Source organism: Pleurodeles waltl, chromosome 6 (assembly GCF_031143425.1).
Source record: "Pleurodeles waltl isolate 20211129_DDA chromosome 6, aPleWal1.hap1.20221129, whole genome shotgun sequence".
NCBI classification, from domain to species: Eukaryota; Metazoa; Chordata; class Amphibia; order Caudata; family Salamandridae; genus Pleurodeles; species Pleurodeles waltl.
Genome location: NC_090445.1, coordinates 1,052,723,081 through 1,052,744,206, shown reverse-complemented (window position 1 = coordinate 1,052,744,206; position 21,126 = coordinate 1,052,723,081). Strand labels below are relative to the sequence as shown.

The window sequence follows — 21,126 nt, the reverse complement described above, 5'->3', positions numbered from 1 at the left end:
AGTGGTCTTAATGGGGTGGTGAGATGCCCAGAAAGTAACAGGTTGGTGGAATCACATCACCCAACAGACCCCGTTGTGGCATGGGAGGTTCCTTGCTGAGGTAGCAGGTCTGAAGGGGTTCCAGAAATGGGACAACATAGGAATCTCTACAATGGGAGACGTCTGGGGGGGATCGCACATGAGGTCATTCAAGGAGCTTCAGGGACTCTTCTCCTTAAACAAAACACAATTTCACAAATACCTCCAACTCGGCCACGCTTTGCTGACACAGACAGAATGGGTGATCACGTCTCCGAGTACAGTGCCATGGAAGCAAAGGTATTAATGGGTGGCTTGGGTAGAGGCGGAGTCTCTCAGGTATACCGTTCATTGATAGCCAACTCCTCTTGTCCCCTGGAGGGACTTCGCCGCAGATGGGGGGAATGGGTGGGACCCATAGAGGAGGAGGGATGGAGGGAGGCACTGATGGCACCTCGGACCCTAACGATGTCGACCCGATTCCGCCTCCTGCAATCCTTCTACCTTCACACAGCATACCTTACGCCTGCAAGGTTGCACAAAGCGGGCCTTCGCCCTACAGCCGAGTGCCCCCGGTGTCCCAACCCAGAAGCTGATTTCTTTCATATGGTATGGGCATGCCCGATCATAGAGACTTACTGGAAAGTAATCACTCAGCAGATCTCTAGGGCCCTGCAGGAAGAGGTGCTCTGTGCACCACTCCCACTTCTACTCGGGGTAATGGGAGATGTGGACATAAGGAGAGCAGACTGTTTTTTTTTGGGTGTGGCATGCCTGGTGGCTAAGAGAGACACTATGACGGATTGGAAGGCGGGAGTAGCACCATCTTTATCTAAATGGAGTCGAGGGATGGACTGGTGTGCACAACGCGAGAAAATGGTATACGTGGCCAGGGGATGCCCAAGTAAACACGACAAAATATGGGGGAAGTGGGAAGCCTTGACGGGGGACTAGTACGAAGCAGGGTCCTGCGCCTTGCGGGGGCACATGCTATAGAGATGAGACAGGTATACTCCTGTGTCAGGTTTTTGCTCCATTACTTGTACACCTTAATATGAGCCTGTGATCAGGGTATTGTCTACCACTTTGAGGCGCAGACACGACGCACTGGGTTCTAGGTGGGATTGGGTTGAGGGTACTCGAGCATTAACTGTTTTAACTGTTCTAACTGTATTAATTGTTTTATGCAGTTGTATATGCCCACTTGTTTGAATTTTTCTTTCTCCCAAAACAATAAAAATTACTTTATAAAAAAAATAAAATTTAAGCAGGTATTACCCTACAAATTACCAAATTCTTACCTTCTGTTTCTTGAACCAACTTTCTAAAGAGGATTATTACTGGAGAAATGCAATAATATATCTGTGGGATTTTTAATAGAACAACATAAAACATCATATGGCCTAACAAAAGTGATGTCTTTCTAAGGGATTGTAAATCTTTAAATCTTCTTAGTCTTGGATGGAAACTACATAGTACTAAACCTGAAATGGAGATCAGAAACTTTGAACTACATCATACATCTTCAGAACACAGAAAGAAAGAATGGTAAAGTTTTGTTTCTAGAGCAGGTGATATACTATGCTCCTCTTCAATTAATTATTCAACTTTATGACCTCATGCGGCCTACCAAAGGCGATGTCTTTAACAATTTCTTTAACTAGTACTATGATTCATATACAGAAATTCTATTCTAAGCTCTAATAATTATGTAATGTGACAAGTATAGGTAAAAGAGTTTGGTTTGTGGTGAATGCCACACATAGTAATGTTAATTTCAAATAACATACTATATACTTATGGTTTTATTTTAAGTCCATATGACTGTTTTCACCCCACTGTTCAAGGATGAGAACCTACATGCACTTCATTTATTGTGCAAAAGTATAGAAGCAGAGAACAGTGGACCAGGGAATGTAATGTGCTTAAATAATATTTGCGATTGACATACAGTAATATTAATTTATTGTATTTCCTAATTAACAATATCATTTTTATCACAGATTGTGAACCTTTAATAGATAAGTTAATAACATTAAAATTTTACTTTTATTTATGTTTTTTTTCTTTTTACACAGATTGAAGGAGCTATTTATTGCAGTAATATAGGTAACTAATTATATATTTCAGCTGTATATACAGATAAGCATACACTATTACACTCAGGAAACACTGATTCATATATTTATATACCATGGCAAACACTAATGCACATACTACCACACACAGTCATACATTGATTGTTACACCTGGCATCCTTGGCGTGGTCTCCCCTTTCTTTTTTTGCCTCTGCTTCCCATGTTTTGGCTGTATGCTGGACAGATTTTGGTACTCTGGGCACTTTACCACGGCTGACCAGTGCTAAAGTGCAAGTGCTCTCTGTGTAAATTGCATGTCTAATTGGCTTTTCCATGATTGGCATATTTGATCTACTAGTAAGTCCCTAATAAAGTACCGGTTGTGCCACCCATATGAGTAGCCCTGCAAACATGGCTCAGACCTACCACTGTAGTGTCTGTGTGTGCAGTTCTAAACTGCCAATTCAACCTGGCAAGTGTACCCACTTACCAGACCTAAACCTTCCCTTTTTATACATTTAAGGCACCCCTAAGGTAGGGCCTAGGTAGCCCCAGGGGCAGAGTGCAGTGTATATTAAAGGTGGGACATGTACTGATGTATTTTACATGTCCTAACAGTGAAATACTGCCAAATTCACTTTTCACTGTTGCAAGGCCTATCTCTCTCCTAGGTTAACATGGGGGCTGCCTTTAAATATCTTTGAACAGATAGGAATACATCTTTTAGTAAAGTTGATTTTTGAATTGTCAGTTTGAAAATGCCACTTTTAGAAAGTGGGCATTTTCTTGCTTAAACCATTCTGTGGCTCCCCTCTTGACAGTGACACAAAGGGATCTGGGGTGTAGCCTGCATATCCTCATGAGCCATCTAAGCTAGAGTGGGAGGAAGAGTGGTCACTAACATCTGAATGGGCTGTGTCTGCCCTCTCACAATTCAGTCTCCAACCCTCGAGTGTGTGTCTGGGGCCAGACCTGGGCAAGGCAGGATCTTTTGAACAACAGAGACTTTCCTTTGAAGTTTGCCTACTTCAAATGCAGAAAGGGGTATAAGTAGTCAACCCAAAACCCCAGATTTTTAGATTACTTTGGAACCAAGAAGAACCTCTTCCAAGGAGAAGAGCTGAAGAGCTGGAGGAGGAGTACTGCACCTTTATCTCTGTCTGTGCTTTGCTATGGTCGGCCTGCAATTGCTACTTCTGCCTGAAAAAGGACAAAGACTGGACTTTGTATTATAATCCTGCTTGTGAAGAATCTCTAAGGGCTTGGACTGAGCTTGCCTCCTGTTTTGAAGTCTCAGGGCCATCAAAGACTTCCTCTGCCAGCACCTGGACTCTCTGCTGAGACCCCTGCCCTGGCAAGTGGTTCTCTAGCCAGTCCCTGGGCCTTTGAAAAGTGAAACTGGTAGAACAAGGACTGAAATCCACGCATAGGAAGCTGTGCGGGGAAAATTTAGATGCACCACCTGCAACGCGGCTGTGAAAACGACATGCCACCTGCTTCGCAGCTAAAATCGATGCACCACTTGCATCGTAGCTGGGAAATCGATGCATCACCTGCATTGCGGCCAGAGAAATGACGCGAACACCCACTTGCGGCTGCTGCTAATGATGCAAACCCCACGGAGCATGGTTTTCCGTCACCGTGCGGCTGGATTTCTCACACAACATCACTGGGTGTCAAAGTCAACGCGAACCTGCGTGGATCCAAAGTGCCCCCGTCTGGAAATCAACGCATCGCTCTCTTGCGGGAGAGCAAAACACTGCATCACCCACTCAACCGGAGAAGAAATTATGCACTGCCTCACTTGCGAGTAAGGAATCAACGCATCACTGACTTTTCTGATACACGCTCGCCCATGCAGCTTTATTTTTGTTGCAAACCAGGTACTCTGTGTAAAAACAATGTTTGCATTGTTTTCTATAGTGTAAGAATCTTTTTATTTTAAAAACATAGAGGGTCATTACAACCAAGGCGGAGAACCGGCGGTAAGACCTCCAACAGGCTGGCGGTCTTACTCTGTGGAATTATGACCATGGTGGTTCTCCGTTCCGCCCACCGGGCTGGAGACCTGGGTCTCCAGCCCGGCGGCCGTCACTATACCCGCCGGCGGTATTTGGACCTGGCTTACCGCCGTGGATTTTCAGCGGTTTGAACCGCCATGAAATCCATGGCGGTAAGCACTATCAGTGCCAGGACGGGAGCCATGGGGGCCGCTCCGCCGACAACACACCGCCAACAGAACACTGCCACGGCCAATCACAGGATGTGATTCGCTGGGCGGTGTTCTGTTGGTGTGGCGGTGGAGGTGGAGCAACCTCCACTTCCCCGCCTCCCGCCAGTATGGATGTTGGCGGCTCTCCGTTAGTAAAAGGACGGAGAGCTGCCAGCGGGCATAATAGGCCGAGCGGCAAACCACCACCAATGGCGGTCTTCTGCACGGCGGTCCCTCGGCGGTCTTCAAAAAAGACCGCTGAGGTCAAAATGACCCCCATCATCTCTTGACTTGTGTATGCTGGATTTTTGTTGCTTTGGTCTTGTTTGATTTAGATAAATATTGCCTATTCTTCTAAACTGGTGTAGTGTCCATTTTGTAGTATTCTCACTGTATTACTTTGTTGATACAAATACTTTACACGTTGCCTTTGAGATAAGCCTGACTGCTTGTGCCAAGCTACAAAGGGGGTAAACAGGGGTTATCTAAGTGTGTATCTCCATTGCCCTGATTAGAGTAAGGGTCCCTGCTTGGACAGAGTGCAAACTGAATGCCAGCCAGAGACCCCATTTCTAACACTGATGCATTCACTAACACATCCAAGCGGACTCTAATCCATAAACTAAGACATCCAGGCAGACACTGATACATACACTTACACAGCCAGGCACACACTGATACATACACTAACACACCCAGGCACACACTAACAAATACAGTAACATACCCTTGCACAAACTCATGCATACATTTACACACCTTGGCACGCACAGATACATCACTAACACCCAGGCACACACTGAGACATACACTGACACACCCTGTCACACACTCATGCATACAACTGTGACACCCAGGCACACACTCAGGCATATACTCACACCCAGCAACAAACTGATGGATTCACTGATACGCCCAAACACACAGTAATTCATACACTAAGACATTCAGTCACACACTGACATACCCAGGCATACTGTCATACATACACTGACACACCTAGGCACTTGCTAATGCGTACACTGACACACCCACGCACACTCTGATGCATACGCTAATATACCCTGGCACACACTGTCACATACACTGAAACACCCAAACAGACACTCATGCATACATTAACATACCCAGCTGTATTTATACATACACTGACACACCCAGACTCATAGTGATATATACAATAAGACACCCAGGCACACTCTCATGCATACACTAACATACACAGACAAACACTAGTACATACACTGAGACACCCAGGATCACTCTGATACATACAGTGATACACTCAGACACACACTGATGCTTACACTGACCCAGCCAGTCACATACTGATGCATAAACTGACACACCAAGCATGCACTGACATACCCAAACATGCACTGCTGCATAGACTGACACACCCAAGTGAAACTCATGCATACACTGACATATCCATACAAATACCAATGCATACACACACACCCAGGAACACACTGATATATACACTGACACACCCACCCACACACTGATTCATACACCAGCACACCTAGGCACACACTGATACATAGACTATCACACCTAGGCACACACTAATGCATTCACTGAATCACTCACATAGTTACTCATATACACACTAATACATCCTTATACAGATTATACATACACTAACACACCTAGAGAGAAAGTTCTTTAAATACGAAACACAATACACCAAAAAAGTATAATAAAGACTCAAAGAAGGCTCTTTGCTTGAGTCATTTGTGGTTCTAGCAAGAACCATAAAAAAAATAATTCAAAAACCTTCTAATTTTTTTCTTCCAAAAAAACGTGTTGGAAATTTGGGAGAAACCTCAATGCAAAAGTTTTGCATTGTCAAAGCACAACGGTGCTGATTAACAGTTTCTTCAAATAAAAAAATGTGAAAAAACTGTGCTTTTTCACCTGTGAAAAAAATCCCTGACATCTTTAACTTTTGCAACCACAAGATTATGGCATATGGTGCAGAATTTTATCATTCTACCTAATTTGCTGCATGTGGCTGGCATAGTAATGTTTACAGGAGTGACATGGGTAGATGATGATGGCCCAGCTTCAGCATCCAAAATGTGTTCCTTCTCTCTTTCTCATCATACGTTTATATCAACGTTTGTGGATTGTGCGCACATGCTTCCACATATTCGACGTCCCATGGCTGTATTTTTTTTTATGTGCTTCGAGACAATTCTTTCCTACAGAGATTGCATTTCAAAAATGTTGCTGTTACTTTCTTTTTTCCGCTAGGTATGGTAAAACATTGCCATACATCACTCGCCTTCATTTTCTTCTCCATGAGGAATAAGTTGAGATTCTGCAGGTGTACAGCACTCCCCTCAGCCATTCTGCGAACCAGTGTTTCAGGAGGATCTCCAAGAAGATGTTTCTCCCACAACAGCTAGAAAAATAATAACTGTTTTACGGAGTGGCTCTAATCAAAATTAGGTGTGGTTCAAAATTAACCAATGAAAAAGCAGAATACTCTTCATACATCGTGCAGATCCGCAAATCTCGACTCGTAGATTTGCGGCCCCATAAAAATCGTAAAATTACTTTTTAATTAAAAACTAAATATACAGCATGTGTTTGTACCTTAGAAATAGGTGCAACCTTATGTCAGATTTCCGCAGTGAATTTCTTGATGGTTAGGAATAACAGGAGATCACTACCTAAAATACAAATCTTACAACAAATAACTTTGAAGACCAATCCAAGTTTGGAACTTATGAACATGTTTCCAATATTGTTGATCTCTCTATAGGATACTTTATGTTCACACAAAATACTGCAAAAAGACACGAGTCACAATCAAAACAGTGGACTCTTGTTAAAAAAAATTAGCCGCTGCACATTCTTTATGACCAAGTCACTTCTGCATCTATTGTCACACTCACAGTGACAATCTCTCACACACACTCTCCAATGCGCTAAGACACTCACTCAGGAATTGATACACCTAGTCACAGAGTCACTCACAAACTCTTCTACTCAAATCCACACCCACTCACACAACCATGCTCCCACTCACACACCCACTAAGACACTCATACACACACTCAGAGACAGACTCACTCATACATTCATAGATCTTCTCACAACACCTCTCACACACTCATACACCACTGACAAATCCACACAAGCTCACACAACAACTCACAGACTCACTCAGAGAGTGATGCACTCACTCACAGACCCACTGAGAAACTCGTACACCCACTCACAGACCCACTCACATACTCAGCCACTCACTCACACTCAATCTGGCAGTCATGCAGCCACTCACAGATACTCTGAGCTACTGATACAACCAGTCACAGACCCACTCACACAGCACCTTTCAGATCCATACAGGCGGCACTCATAGAGATTCTCACCTACCTATAAAACCACTCAGACAATCAGTCTAAAAAATTATAGGTTACAGTTACAAAATTGAATTTAAAAAAAGGTTTAAATAAACTGTAAAAACCAAAGGTTACAGACACATTATAGTTAGGAAATAGAATTTGTTACAAATACTTAAAAATTCACTACAAAAACCAAACGTTACAAGGAGGGTAGAGTTAGGTATTATTTTTTTTTTTTTTAAACCTTAGAAACTTACTGAAAAAAACAAGAGTTACAGGGTCATTATAGTTAGGAAATCACATTTAAAAAAAACTAAGAAATTCACTGAAATAAACAAAGGTTACAAAGACGTTATGGTTAGGCTTAGATTTCACTCATACAAAACCAGTGAAATTCAACAGTTTCAGTTACCGCAGCTAACTATAACTTGTACTGCTTATGACCTTACATATTACATCACTCATGATATGGTCAGTATATATATAAACTGTTAGAAATGGGGTCTCCATTTGGCAGTGGTTTGCACCCTGTCCAAGTAGGAACCCTCACTCTAATCAGGTTAAGGGAGCCACACAGCTAAGATAATACCTGCTCAACTCCTTGGCAGCTTGGCACGAGCAGTCAGGCTTATCTCAGAGCCAACGTGTAAAGTATTTGTACACATACAGTAACACAGTGAAAATACCACAATAGGACTCCACACCAGTTTAGAAAAATATTTATTTGAATTAAACAAAATCAAAATGACAAACATCCAACATACACAAACAAAGATACACATTTTTAAAGATTAAATCTCATTAAAGTGATTAGAAACAGAATAGCTCTAACTAGGGTGATCACAGTGTCTTGATGGAGTAATTCCCAGCAGTCAGACGCCAAACGTGAGGGAGTGCGGGCAAGTCAGAGTGGCAAGGACCCCAAGCACAGTATCTTTGAAATTTATGAGGAAACAAAGACGTTGTATGGAGTCGGTTCTTTACTGCCAGGCAGGGGAGGTGATATGGTGATGGTTGTGAGGCATTGATTCCTTATGATCCAGTCGGGTTGATAAATCGAGCAGTTCAAGATGCAAGGCATCGGCTTCTCGGTGTCACGATCATACAATGGGGCCACAGGTGCTGTGGCTGAGTTGCGTGTCACAGATGTCATTGATATGGCACTCAGGACTCACACTGTGGAGGACATTCAGGGGCGGTGCTGCAGCGTCGGACCTGTGGTGTTGATCAGGTCATTGCACTCAGGGGGAACCACGGCTCCAGCACATGTAGTGGCATGGAGTCGGACAGCAGTGCCGGTTCCGAAGTTGCTCTGGAGTGGATGTACTTGGTTTCTTCTTGGTTACACCAGAACTCACTCCCAAGGGCCCAGAAACTTACTATGGCACCACGTGGAGAGTCATGACTCTCAACAAGAGATCCTAGCTGCTGGCAGATTAAGTTTTTGATGTACCTAAGACTTATAACAAGAGGCAAGCTCAGTCCAAGCCCTTGGAGAACCTCTGGAAGCAGCATGTAGAAAGAAATGTACGGTCCTTTCACTCCCAAGACAGAAGCAGCAGCAGGCTAGCACAACAAAGCAACAGGCAGAGTGGCAGTCCCTCCTACAGCATCTAGCTCTTCTTCCTAGCAGAATGCCCTTAGTACTGAAGGATTCTAAAGTTGTGGTCTCAGAGGTCCAATACTTATACTAATTTCTGCCTTTGAAGTAAACAACTTCAAAGGAAAGTCTTTGTAGTGCACTAGACCCTGACTTTTTTGCCCAGTCTCCAAACACACTCCAGAGGGTTAGAGGTTGCTTTGGTAAGGAGAGGCATAGCCCTATACAGGTGCAAGTGTCAGCTCCTCCCACCACTCTACCTCAGGAAGACCCATCAGGATGTGCAAGGAACACCTCAGCTCCCTTTGTGTCACTTCCTAACGTGAATTCACAAATAACCCAGCTGTCATTCTAACCCAGTTGTGTATTCAACAGCCAGGAAGAGGCACAGAATGGTTAAGCATGAAAATGCCCACTTTCTAAAAGTGCAATTTTCAAACTTGCAATTTAAAAATGGACTTCACATAACAGATGTATTTTTAAATTGTGAGTTCAGAGACCCCAAACTCCACATCTCTATCTGCTCCCAATAGGTAATTACACATTTCAAGGCAATACTCTTGTTAACCTATGGGAGAGATAGGCTTTGCAATAGTGAAAAATGAACTTAGAAGTATTTCACTATCAGAACATGTAAAACACAATAATATATGTCCTAACTTTCAAATACAGTGCACCGTGGCCATGGGGCTGCCTTGGGCTTACTTTAGGGGCGACTTATATGTAGTAAAAGGGAAGGTTTGGGCCTGGCAAGTGGTAGTACTTGTGAGGTCAAACTGTCAGTTAAAAACTGAACACACTGACACTGCAGTGGCAGGTCGAGGCATATTTACAGGGCTACTCTCGTGGGTGGCACAATTGGTGCCGTAGGCTCATTAGTTGCATTTCATTTACAGGCGCTGGGCACACATGGTGCATTATACCAGGGACTTACTAGTAAATCAGATATATCAATCCTGGATAAACCAGTCACCTATACCATTTAGACAGAGAGCACTTTCACTTTAGCACTGGTCAACAGTGGTAAAGTGCCCAGAGTCCTAACGCCAGCAAAAACAAAAGTCAGCACAGGATCAAAAACAGGAGGTCAGAAGCAAAAAGACAGAGGAAACCCTGCAGAAAGGTCAATTTCCAACAATATCATACAGATGGTCATCAGAAGGTAGTTATGAGGTAATGTCAAACAGGCATTCACCTTTCATATGAGAATGAACATCATGTAAGTGGCAAGTATTCTTCGGTGTATTAGAACTTATAGAATTAATGCCATCACCATAAGACTGACCACAGGCAAAAACAAAAAGAAAATATTATTTTCTTGAAAAGAGTAGTTACTCCATGGGAAAGCCTTCTAAAACAGTGCTAGAATGAAATAAACTGACTAAAAATAAAATGAGAGGTTAATAGCGTTAAATAAAGTGCAGAGTTGGCGGTGGGTACAAACAGGCGGCACAAATTCAACAAAATGATTTATTTGCACCACTATTTCACATCGCATTTGAAATTCAATATTATAGAAGTGCTTTTATTGCCCTGTTGTAATTCAGAGTGAGCCAGCTAAGAAGGTTCACCACGGTTACATGAACTAGGAAACTATTTTAGTTAGGTATGGGCATTTCCCCTCCAAATGGTCGAGACCCAGCTGTACTGGTCCCGATACCGAAAATGCACCAGGGAAAATGTCTACAGAGATGTTATCTATTTTAGTCTACATTTTGTCCCCACCCAGCACAGGCTGCGGAGGTATAAAGATAATCCAATAATCATCATTGATTGAAGCAGGTGTAAGATGAGTTACAGTCTGATGGAAGATTCTGTGATGGTACTAACATATTCCCTGGGGATGATAGCCTTGAGAGGTGGCTCATGTATCCACACAAAGACAAGAGAGGCAGAAACACATTCTTGAGTAGTAAGACACATGCTCAAACATTGTGTGCCGCATACCTTCTTTGTAAAAAATAATGTACTAGTACATAGATTCTTATGCTACATAAATTGCAAATGTATTGTGCCTATGCTAGGTGCAATATAGGAATAGGTCCCCTTATGTAATATCTTGCTTATATGAGAGCGGCAAAAAAATCCTGGTGAGAGCCTAGACCAAAATGAGGAATTACTAGGGGACTCAGACCTGGAATTACTGATTCCCTGAGTGTTTCCCATTTTATATTGATCACCTAGGGTCCAATTTTGTAATGGACCAGATATTCCTCACCTCAAGGTTTACTCATACTCCCCTCCCCCAAATGTAATCCTCAAAAACTCAGGTGGGTTGCTGCCTGGTCTCATATTAAATGTGTTTTTCTAACGTGAAATGTGCTGTCTTGCTGAAGGACATGAAACTGTACTTTTCCAGAAGTTAGAGATGTGTGTGCAACCGTAGTAAATTCTTTCTCATGAGACCCAACTTGCTCAAGGAGACATTCTTTCCGAATGCAACAGTGAAATTCGCAACAGGTGCAAGGTCGCCTGAACTGGTAAAGACCCTGGAACTACTGACTGAAACAGCGAGTGTAACTTTTCCTACCTGACATTCTACCTGTTGAAGACGTCAATTACAGGAGCCAATAAACTACGTGAGAACTGTCTTAAGTGAAAACTCTAGTAAGGTGATCGATGGATCATTGGATAGAGATAATGATGAACCAAAAAGCTTGGTAGCCAGATTTGATATAATGCTATGTCACAAGGAGAAATCAGCCATTACCTAGCCTTTTTGCCATTGACTCTTGTGAGCCATTGCAGCCATTCTATGACATTCCATCTTAGACTTTGCTGTTTGATTCTTCAAACCATCCTCACCTTTCTTGCCTTGCCCGATACTTACTTCTCCTCCTTATGAGGGAAGTGTTCCTTATTGCCCTGTCCTGCTGAAACTTTGCTGCTTACCCCGGCTGATGGTGAATCAACTGATGTCCTGAGGACGAAGACTGACTCTGTATGCTGATCCATTACGGAGGGTAACTATACGATGATGAAATTGTAATTGTCTGTTTGGCTTTTCTTTCTAGGTACCAACTGCTCTTTTGATAGAGACCATAGTTGGATGCTTTCTAAATTTGTGTTACTAAATTGTTTTGCATGAATGCCAACATGCTAATGCTAATTAGAGGTTAGTTAAGGAATCCACCAAACGGATGCAAATAGACAAATGACTGAATCTTTGCTTTGTTGAATGTTGTGCTAATGATACTCTGCTAAGGTTAATTCATGTTAACGTCGTGCTTTGTCCTGATGTTCATGATCTTTGCTTTGATGATGTCTTATTCAAGTTGCCATATTGTGACACTGTTGATGTGTTTTCTGGTATTGAGACTAATAAACTTACTAGTAGAGTGTAACAAATAGGGAATAAATATCATAAACCTTACTAAATTCGTGTGGTTATTCATGGCTGAAAGGCTATGGTGTGTTTCAATTCTTATTAATGTCATTAACTAATTTGATTGATTTGTTATTGTGAATATTGATGAGGCTATTGATCTATTGATTGAAATGCTGAATAGATATCTCATCTTAAGGTGTCTCCAATCAGGGTCAAAAGATTAATTGGCTTAAAACTACTCCCCGTGTAAATTAAATTATTAAAGGCGGGACGCGTTATCATAGACTTTGAGGCAACACTTGTTTGATAGAGAATGTCAGGAAAAATATGCTATTGAGGACTTTTATTTACAACAAGCTTGTGGATTCAATAGTTGGAATTAAGCACGAAATTTCTTGGACATCAAAATATATTCACTCTTGTAGTTTTCATTCTTCTTGTGAGACAGTCAAGGAGTGTCTGCACTTCAAACCAGTGATAATATGGGACACTCCCAGTTTTCTTCAGGACACTTAGCCAGCTCAAAGAACGCAAAGTGTCCAGAAGATAATTGGCACAGTTATGGCAAAACAACACATGTAGGATTTAATGTGGAAACACAGATTAACACATGTTAACCATCACCGTTTCATAATCAGGAGTAATGCTCTCACCTCACAATTTGTAATAGTCGCATTATCAGTTATTCCAGGATGTTTGCATTTTTGCTGAGTAATAGTCCCTAAGTCCCTGAATCTGATGATCATCAAGTGCTGCACCAAGGAGGGCAGGAAATAGCTGCAGCACCTTAACTCCACTACGTATTTTGATTCTATCTTTCCTGCCTCCGCAGTTCTATCCATGCCTGTCGGGATAAAGTTTAATAGCAAGATGTTGTTTTCAGGCCACAGCACCTATTGTTACCTTGCAGTCCCACCCGTCCACAGTTCTAAAGAAAGAGCGTGAACGTGTAAGGGCCACTTTAGATACAGCACCACAACCAACAGCCAAATGATTGGGTTGTCTATTACAGGTCCACTTTAAAGTGTGGCTCCATTTGTAATGCATTACAAGTAAACACTGACAGTCCATTGATGTTTATGTGTCCAAAACTGGAAAAACAATTACTCCTTGAGTTTAAAATTGTTCCTACATCCCTTACGTAGCTCCCATAAGTCCACATGCCATCAAGAACCCTCTGCTTGGCCAACCTCCTGCTAGCTCAAACCACTGCTTCCTCAGAACTAGAGCCAAAAGTTGAGCTTTCTCGCACCTAGCTCCTAAAGCTTGAAACGAACTCCCACTGCACATCAGATCTGCTAAGTCTGTCTCTTTACCTAGGTCCCATTCAGGTCTTGGTAGGTCTACCATTACCTGCAAATCACTCCTGGGCAATATTTGCACCCCAAATACACATAACATAACATAGCATAATTATGGTGAGGCTTGCACTACCCTTTCTGTTCAAGGTCTATACTAACATAAATTACAGATATAACTTTGGTGCCAAACTAACAGAGGGTGTATTCACACATTGCTGGGGAAGAGGACACAGAACAGCGGAGAGGGCTTTGTATGTTATGTGTTTTATGTCCAAACGAACCATTGCATAAGCATAAACACACTTTAAGGAATTCTGCACTGATTTTCTTAAGCTACCTTCAAATTAGAATCAAGCCCTAAGTAGCTTCTATGCCAAGTATAAAATTGGTTAGAAAAGAAGTGCCTGCTGTGTTTTTCTGCTCCTATTAACGATAGAAGTAGACACCCAAAAGTATATGATTCTTTTTAGTACTTTAATGAAATCTTGCATGTGTTTTACAGTGAAAGATGAAAAGACCAAAGAATACTCACAGCATTTTTTGTGGATATCCTTTGCACGCTTAGTCAGTGAGACAATTTCATGACATGAGAACATCTTGGCTTTGTGAGTTTCATCCCGGCATTTGTTGCAGAGTGCCTGGTTGCAAGTGTTACAGTAACACATAGCATCTCCCTCCTGTTAGACAAACATGGCAGTCCAGAAAGTTAGCATTGGTCCAGTAAAACATTGTGAATTCTGAAATTACAAATTAGTAACTTCTCTCCACAACACTGTAATCTACTTTCAGCACTGGGAAGTCTGGTCGTCCTACCAAGAAGCCTCACCTTTAAACAGATGGTCCAGAGACTTACATAAGACAGTTGTCTAAAGAGGTAGTCTTGGAAGAGACACATGATACATACTTTAAAATAGTATAGAGTGGATGTGAGAAAGGAGCTGGTTGTGTCACTATTGGCCTAGGAGATTAAATTTACATAAAGATGTGGTCTGCTGTGTGATAAGCACACCTTAATCTGTGAATCTCAATATAAATATGAGCCTCTTTGTAGAGGCAGTCTCCATCCATACATCTGCCTCACAGACTTACCCCACTCTCCTTCCTAAGAGAGGGTCCCAAAATACAGCCCAACCACTCTTTAGCTTACAGGAGGTTTAAACCGTTCCTTGTCCAGGTTTTCAACAGCTACTGGCTTGCAGGAAATGATGAACAATACAGTTTGGAATACACTAGTGCTTCAAAGTGGCTGGTGACCCCAGCCCTTAAATTAAAACAATTGATAAAGTAAAATAAATACATGAATGGCGGAAACCTTACCCAAGGATCTCATAAGATTTATGCAATATCAATTGTGTCATGTGGATAGAAGGGGATGAGGTAGTTATACATGTTTCAGATTGAAACATCGTGGTACCCAGATTCCTGATACGAATCGGTGGAAAGTTACTACCATTTCATAGGGGGATGAAGGATGTTGGCGAGAGAAGACACAAATTTAAAATTATAGTGGGCCACAATACAACTTGATCTTGCCGTATTTGGTACTGTACTGTAAATAAAAAATGACTGGCAGTGTGGTACGTATATGCCTTCCCCAGGACCAATAGAATGCAGAGATCATGACCTTTTTCCACATCTACAAGCATGTTTTCACAGTGAGATTGAATCTCATTGAATGCCTGAATGTCGTCTTGGAGTTGGCCATTTATCAGAATGGTATGTGTTATAAGAGTGAAGCGAACATATTTTCGCAACTCTTGCATAATCACCTTCCAGTAGCCAAAGTGATGTGCTGCATCTCTAGATAATCTCTAATTTACCAAAATCAAGAATATCCATCAGCAGGGAATCAAGCACGTGGGCAACTTTGTGAAAATGCCAAAACATAAACCTGTATTGCTGGAATTCCCATAAGCCTGGAGTGTACCTCATGCTAATGAAGTGATCACAAATGTGAGGTGCATTTAGAGAGCTATTATGAAAGGACAGGGGTGTGGTAATTTTTCAAACATTTATGCACCACCATACATCATTGGGGTACATTTCCACATTTATACTTATTAACTATATACTTGAAGGGTGATAGGTCATTGGCAAGAAATTGCCGTCCAGTATCTCTTGACAAGAGTGGGCGTCATGGACAGGAGTGTTCGCAATGGTTCAGTTGGGCGTCTAGAAGGGCATGGGTACAAAAGAACAGTGTCTCAATTCCTAATCAAGAAATATGCCACGATGAACAAATTGAGGCTTCACTTTTATTTATGGACCTGGCAAATGGTTATGATCTGGCCAAACCTATGATCAAAAATGGTTAGCAAGGGGATTGAAAAAGGGCTCCTAACTTTCTCACAAAACTGGATTGCTTATTATGGTCAGACATACATTATTTTTCACAGTTGGGGAGTACTTTCACTTTGGAAACTGTTAAAGGGAACCATAAAGGATGTGTTCTGGCAAGTCTCATTTCAGTGTGGTTTATTCATCAGTGATATGCAGGACAAGCTTAGTTTGGTACAGCTAAAATTGATGGCTGGGACTTTCCCTTATAGCTGTAAGCTAAAGATACAATCCTATTACCTAGGACAGTGATTAGACTAAAATGTCTGTTGATAAAATATGCCAGCTACATGAAACACGGAGGATGGAAATCAGAGGTCCCTAAAGAAAAGCTAATACCAGTCTCCTCAAGAAAAATGAAGTTAGAGTCTGTTAATGTTCAATGTGTGGCATTAGAGATGTTAATTCATTTTCTTACTAAGGTGCTGCCTTTGACGCCAGCTCAGACTGAGACCCTTTGATATAAACAAAATTTACCAATTTGACTAGGCAACAAGTGGGGGTGGGGTTGCATCTGAAGACTATGCTCAGGGTTTATAAGGCCAAGAGCTTCCTGGTAGTTATTTATGTTGCACGTATATTGGGGGAGGCGGGATATGCAGATTCCAGTCCTTTGCAGGTTGTAGAAAATAGATTTCTTCTTTGTAGGGTTCTTGGCCTCCTTCAGTCAGCCCTTAAATTGTCAATGCACAATGAGTTGGGCCGTGCACCACCTTAGTCTTGTGGATATCAGTTTGGACTAATTATTTTGCAGAGCTGCCTAGGTCAGTATTGAGAGACATTCTTGCAGTAGGCCCTTCTACCTCAGTCCCTTGGCTTCAATATGCTCAGACCAGACTAGAGAAAATTGGGTATGAGGATCTTTACAAAAACAAAGTATTTCCCCTTCCACAAAAAAATATAATATATTTTTGTTTCATAATTTTACGATGCAGAAATAGAAAGGTATTGAGCTAACCAGGCCATTACTGAAGGCTTATGGCTTTATTAATACAACCCAGCCATAGGCCCATACTGAGTTTTGTCCACAGCCCAATGAAAAGGAATTTTGACAGGGTTTAGGATTGGGATAATTAAGGAAACAGTATAATTACCATAGTCTCAATTTTTGAGTCACCCCGTGACCTGAGTCTTTGTGATGTAAATTCTTTGCAAGCTTCTAAGACATTTTTTTCTGTAACATTTATGAGGGCCAACGGTCAAATATGTAAAACCAGTAATAAAGCCCCTGGGCCATCGCAGTTTTAGATGTTTTGTTATTAGCCTAAAAATGATGTACTCCTATTTTATTACTCTATCTGTCACACAATGTATTATAGCTTCCTACAGGGTCAGAGAACACTTTAAGGATTATGTCTGATGATGTTCATCTTTCCAAGTTTATAAACTATAATTAAAGTATTGTATTTAGACTGTGATTTATAAATGCTATATTGTGCTATATATTGTGATGTACTGATTTGTGTGCCTTTTATGTCTTTTAAAGTTTTATTAGCTAAAATCAAAGACATTTTGACTGACTGGCATCATGGGTACAGCATCTTTATCCCTCTCTCTGCACTGTTAAAACATGCTAGAGCAATAGTCATGGAGCAATAGTAATTGACACTGAGGTAGAGTTATCTCTGTGTGCACTCATTATTTTGCCTTACCTTTGTTTTGCATTGCAGATCACAATTTGCACACAGAGTAACTTCTTCAGCATCTCCAGAGTTATCTACCAAGAACTTGAGCAGCTGGTCAACAGGAGGAAGCCCATTATTTCCTTTAACAATTGACTGGTGACTGAGAACAGAAAATGAAACATACACAATTATAGACTGGAAGCTTAAGGAAGGGAAAACACATAATAATTAACAACAGATAAAAGTGGGTGTAATCAGAATGTTGAAACAATTCACCTTTCAGAATTAATCCAACACACAAAGTCATATTCAGTGCACATTGAATGAAGGAGGTTGTTTCAATAGGTTGTAATTTACAAAGAACTAATTTGTTTGAGACAGGAATAAAAGGAAAAGATTACAAGGCAATACAAGCACATTACCTACGTTACTGATTATAACATACATGAAGATACATATTGTGCAGTAGTAACTTGCATGCTAAAATTTGAATTCAAAATATAATTAAAGGAAACACAAATGGACGGGATGATGATACCCACTGCTGAAAAATTATAATTTGTCAAATGTGTGTTCCAGCTTTTTCCATTATAATCAAAATTTAGTGTTCTGCAGTTCTCATAAAATATGGAACCAACCCTTCTTTACACAAATGCCTCAGCATTTCATATGAATGATGAAATTAATGTATCAATTTTTGTGATGTTCCTAAAGCAACACAGTTTTGCTACAAAATACCAAAAAAGGTAGTTCTTATATTACTCTTTATGACCTTCAGTATGTATATATTTCCATCCTAAATTATTTTAAGTATGAGGTTAGGATTGAGCGGGGGTGGGGCAATTTTTTAAACATTCATCTAAATGTATACCTATTGTCAATCAGCTGAAATGTACTCATGAAGTTTCAATAACAAATTCACTAGGGAATCTATTCAGAAATTGAAGTACTTTTCTAATAAATGTGCATGTGTAAATACTAAGAAATGTGTATTAACTACTTTACACGACATTGAGAAGATCATTACAAAATGCAAGAAACATCCTTGTTCCGAGACTACCTGTTAAAATACTTAAAATACTTTGAAGTATATTCTGGACCTCCCCAAAGGCTGCTGGATAAATCACATTTAGGTGCTGTGTCAAAAATTGAATATTGTCTTAGACATGTATCTGGTAAACATGTAAGACTATTTTTCCATACTGAGAATATTAAAGTATTTCAATGTCAGAAAAGCAAAGCTAAACAATTATACTTAAAGAGGCTGAGGACCTGATTTAGATATTGGTGGATGGATCACTCCATCACAGCGGTGACAGATATCCTGTCCACATAAATCTAAATCCCACTATTTCCTATGGGATTTAGATTTCGGCAGATGAGATATTCATCACCGTTGTGTCGGAGTAACCCATCCACTAATATCTAAATCAGGCCCTAAGACAAACTATGCGAAGTCCATTAAAAGAGCACATTGATTCATACCATTCTAAGTATAAAAAGTATAAACAAATAAGCATAAAATGAAGTCAACTGTTTAAAGACTTTCAAAACCTCACTTGCAGCAAACTGGTAACAGCCCTTAAAGAAAAAGACTTTAAGCTTTCTTTTTCTGAACTGAAGGGTAATGGCAAATTGTTCTTAATATGCTGCAGCTTGAAAACACTGATTAGAGTAAAATTAAATTAAATGTCAATTTATTGCCCCAGGTACAGACTTAAAATTGAAATAAACAAGATTGCATTCTTTTATTCTGCCTTTATTTGACAAACCTTCAAAATATACTGGAAAGGACAAACAGCTGTCCCTTAAGCCTAAGCAATGAAACAATATGAGGCCTAATTACAGATGATCTGGTTTGCCTTGCAGCACTCCCATTGATTTGCAAAGACGTTTGCCAGCCAGGAACATTTGGTGACTTTGTACTCCTCAAAGGCAAAAGTATTTCTTTTGTAAAACCCTTCTAAATTGTAAATGATATATAGATGATTACTCAATAGAAAAAGTAAACAAACAGTGGCAGAGCCAATAGGCCTGCATTTTGAAAGGTGTTAGCTTTCAAAATATAGGTTTTGCCAATACTTTTTGCCATGCTATTCAGCATCAGCAAAAAACTTAGTGATACTGTAAATGTCAGGATAAGTCATGACTTTATGGAGGTCTGCTAGATGATGTATATGCATTGATACTGCTTCATGCATGCGAGCACCCATCACGATGCAGCTCCAATTTTTTATTTTACTTTTCCAAGATGGCAGGCCTCCATCATGAGTTATGACATTTAAAAAAAGGAATACAATGTGTGTGATAGCAAACTGCAACCGCTGAGCGATCCTTAGAAGTTAAATTAAGCTAAGTTAAAAAAAGGGACCTGGAGGGATGGGAAACCATCTAAGAAGCCAGGCATGGGAGTGGTGGAGGTGGTGAACAGGAAGGGTCAACGGATCAATAAAAGGGAGAGAGCAATTGTTAAAAAAAGGTTGAGCAGGGTGGGAAGGTGAGGGGGAGCAACAGATGAGGAACATGGAGAGGGCAGTGGGTGTGAATGGGAGAGGTAAAGCAGCACACAAGGGAAAGGAGGCGAGAGCAAGAAAACATACACTGTCATGGAGAGCTGAATGCAAGAGAAAAAAACGAGTTCCTTGAATGTAAGCAGCGGAGAACAACAAGTCATCTAGTTAAAAGTATGGTGCAGAACAATGTTCTAGCAGATGACAAGCACAATACGAGGAAGGAAAGACATTGACTAAGAAGCATACAAAAAGGTTTAACCTAAAAAAAAAACAATCATAAGCATATGGGCTGTCCAAAAGACCACTGTAAGTATTGGTACTGTCCACAATAGGTCTTCTGACAAAAGACATCTAAAACTGCGTGTAGACTAAAAAGCATCTTTACTTCGGTTTTAACATAAGTAATAGATTGTCCTAGAAATCCCACCTAAAAACTAAACATTCATTAATAGCATTTGAGGCAAAGACACATGCAATACCGCTGTATGAGAGGTTTCTTTGGTCAGGTGAATCAACACTTTATAACAGGAACCACATAAACCATGCGTAAAGTATTATTTTACATGAATCCATACCACAAGGAGAGATTTTCTTGAACTCAACTTTGCGTATAATTGCACTAAGCCATTCAAAAATTCTGGCTACTGTCTTTCAAAGGGCCTTGAAGCACAGCACAGTACACTGAGAGGTAATCTAGGGATGACCATTCTTTGAGAAATGACTATTGAGGACTTGCTTGAATCCATACTGCAATA

The 21,126-nt window shown here is 40.8% G+C and overlaps 1 protein-coding gene across 3 annotated transcripts in view; it reads right to left on the bottom strand.

The window, feature by feature from the left end:
- RNF207 (ring finger protein 207) overlaps positions 1–21,126 on the bottom strand; it is a 972,487-nt gene that overhangs the window by 673,387 nt on the left and 277,974 nt on the right. For 2 of the 3 annotated variants that reach the window (XM_069240003.1, XM_069240002.1), the window contains exons 3-4: positions 17,886–18,018; positions 14,429–14,573 (exon numbers count right to left, since the gene is read on the bottom strand). The exons of the other annotated variant lie outside the window; for it this stretch is intronic. In XM_069240003.1, the coding sequence (XP_069096104.1) occupies positions 14,429–14,573; positions 17,886–18,018 (278 nt within the window). The remainder of the gene's footprint in view (positions 1–14,428; positions 14,574–17,885; positions 18,019–21,126) is intronic. 3 annotated transcript variants of the gene reach the window in all.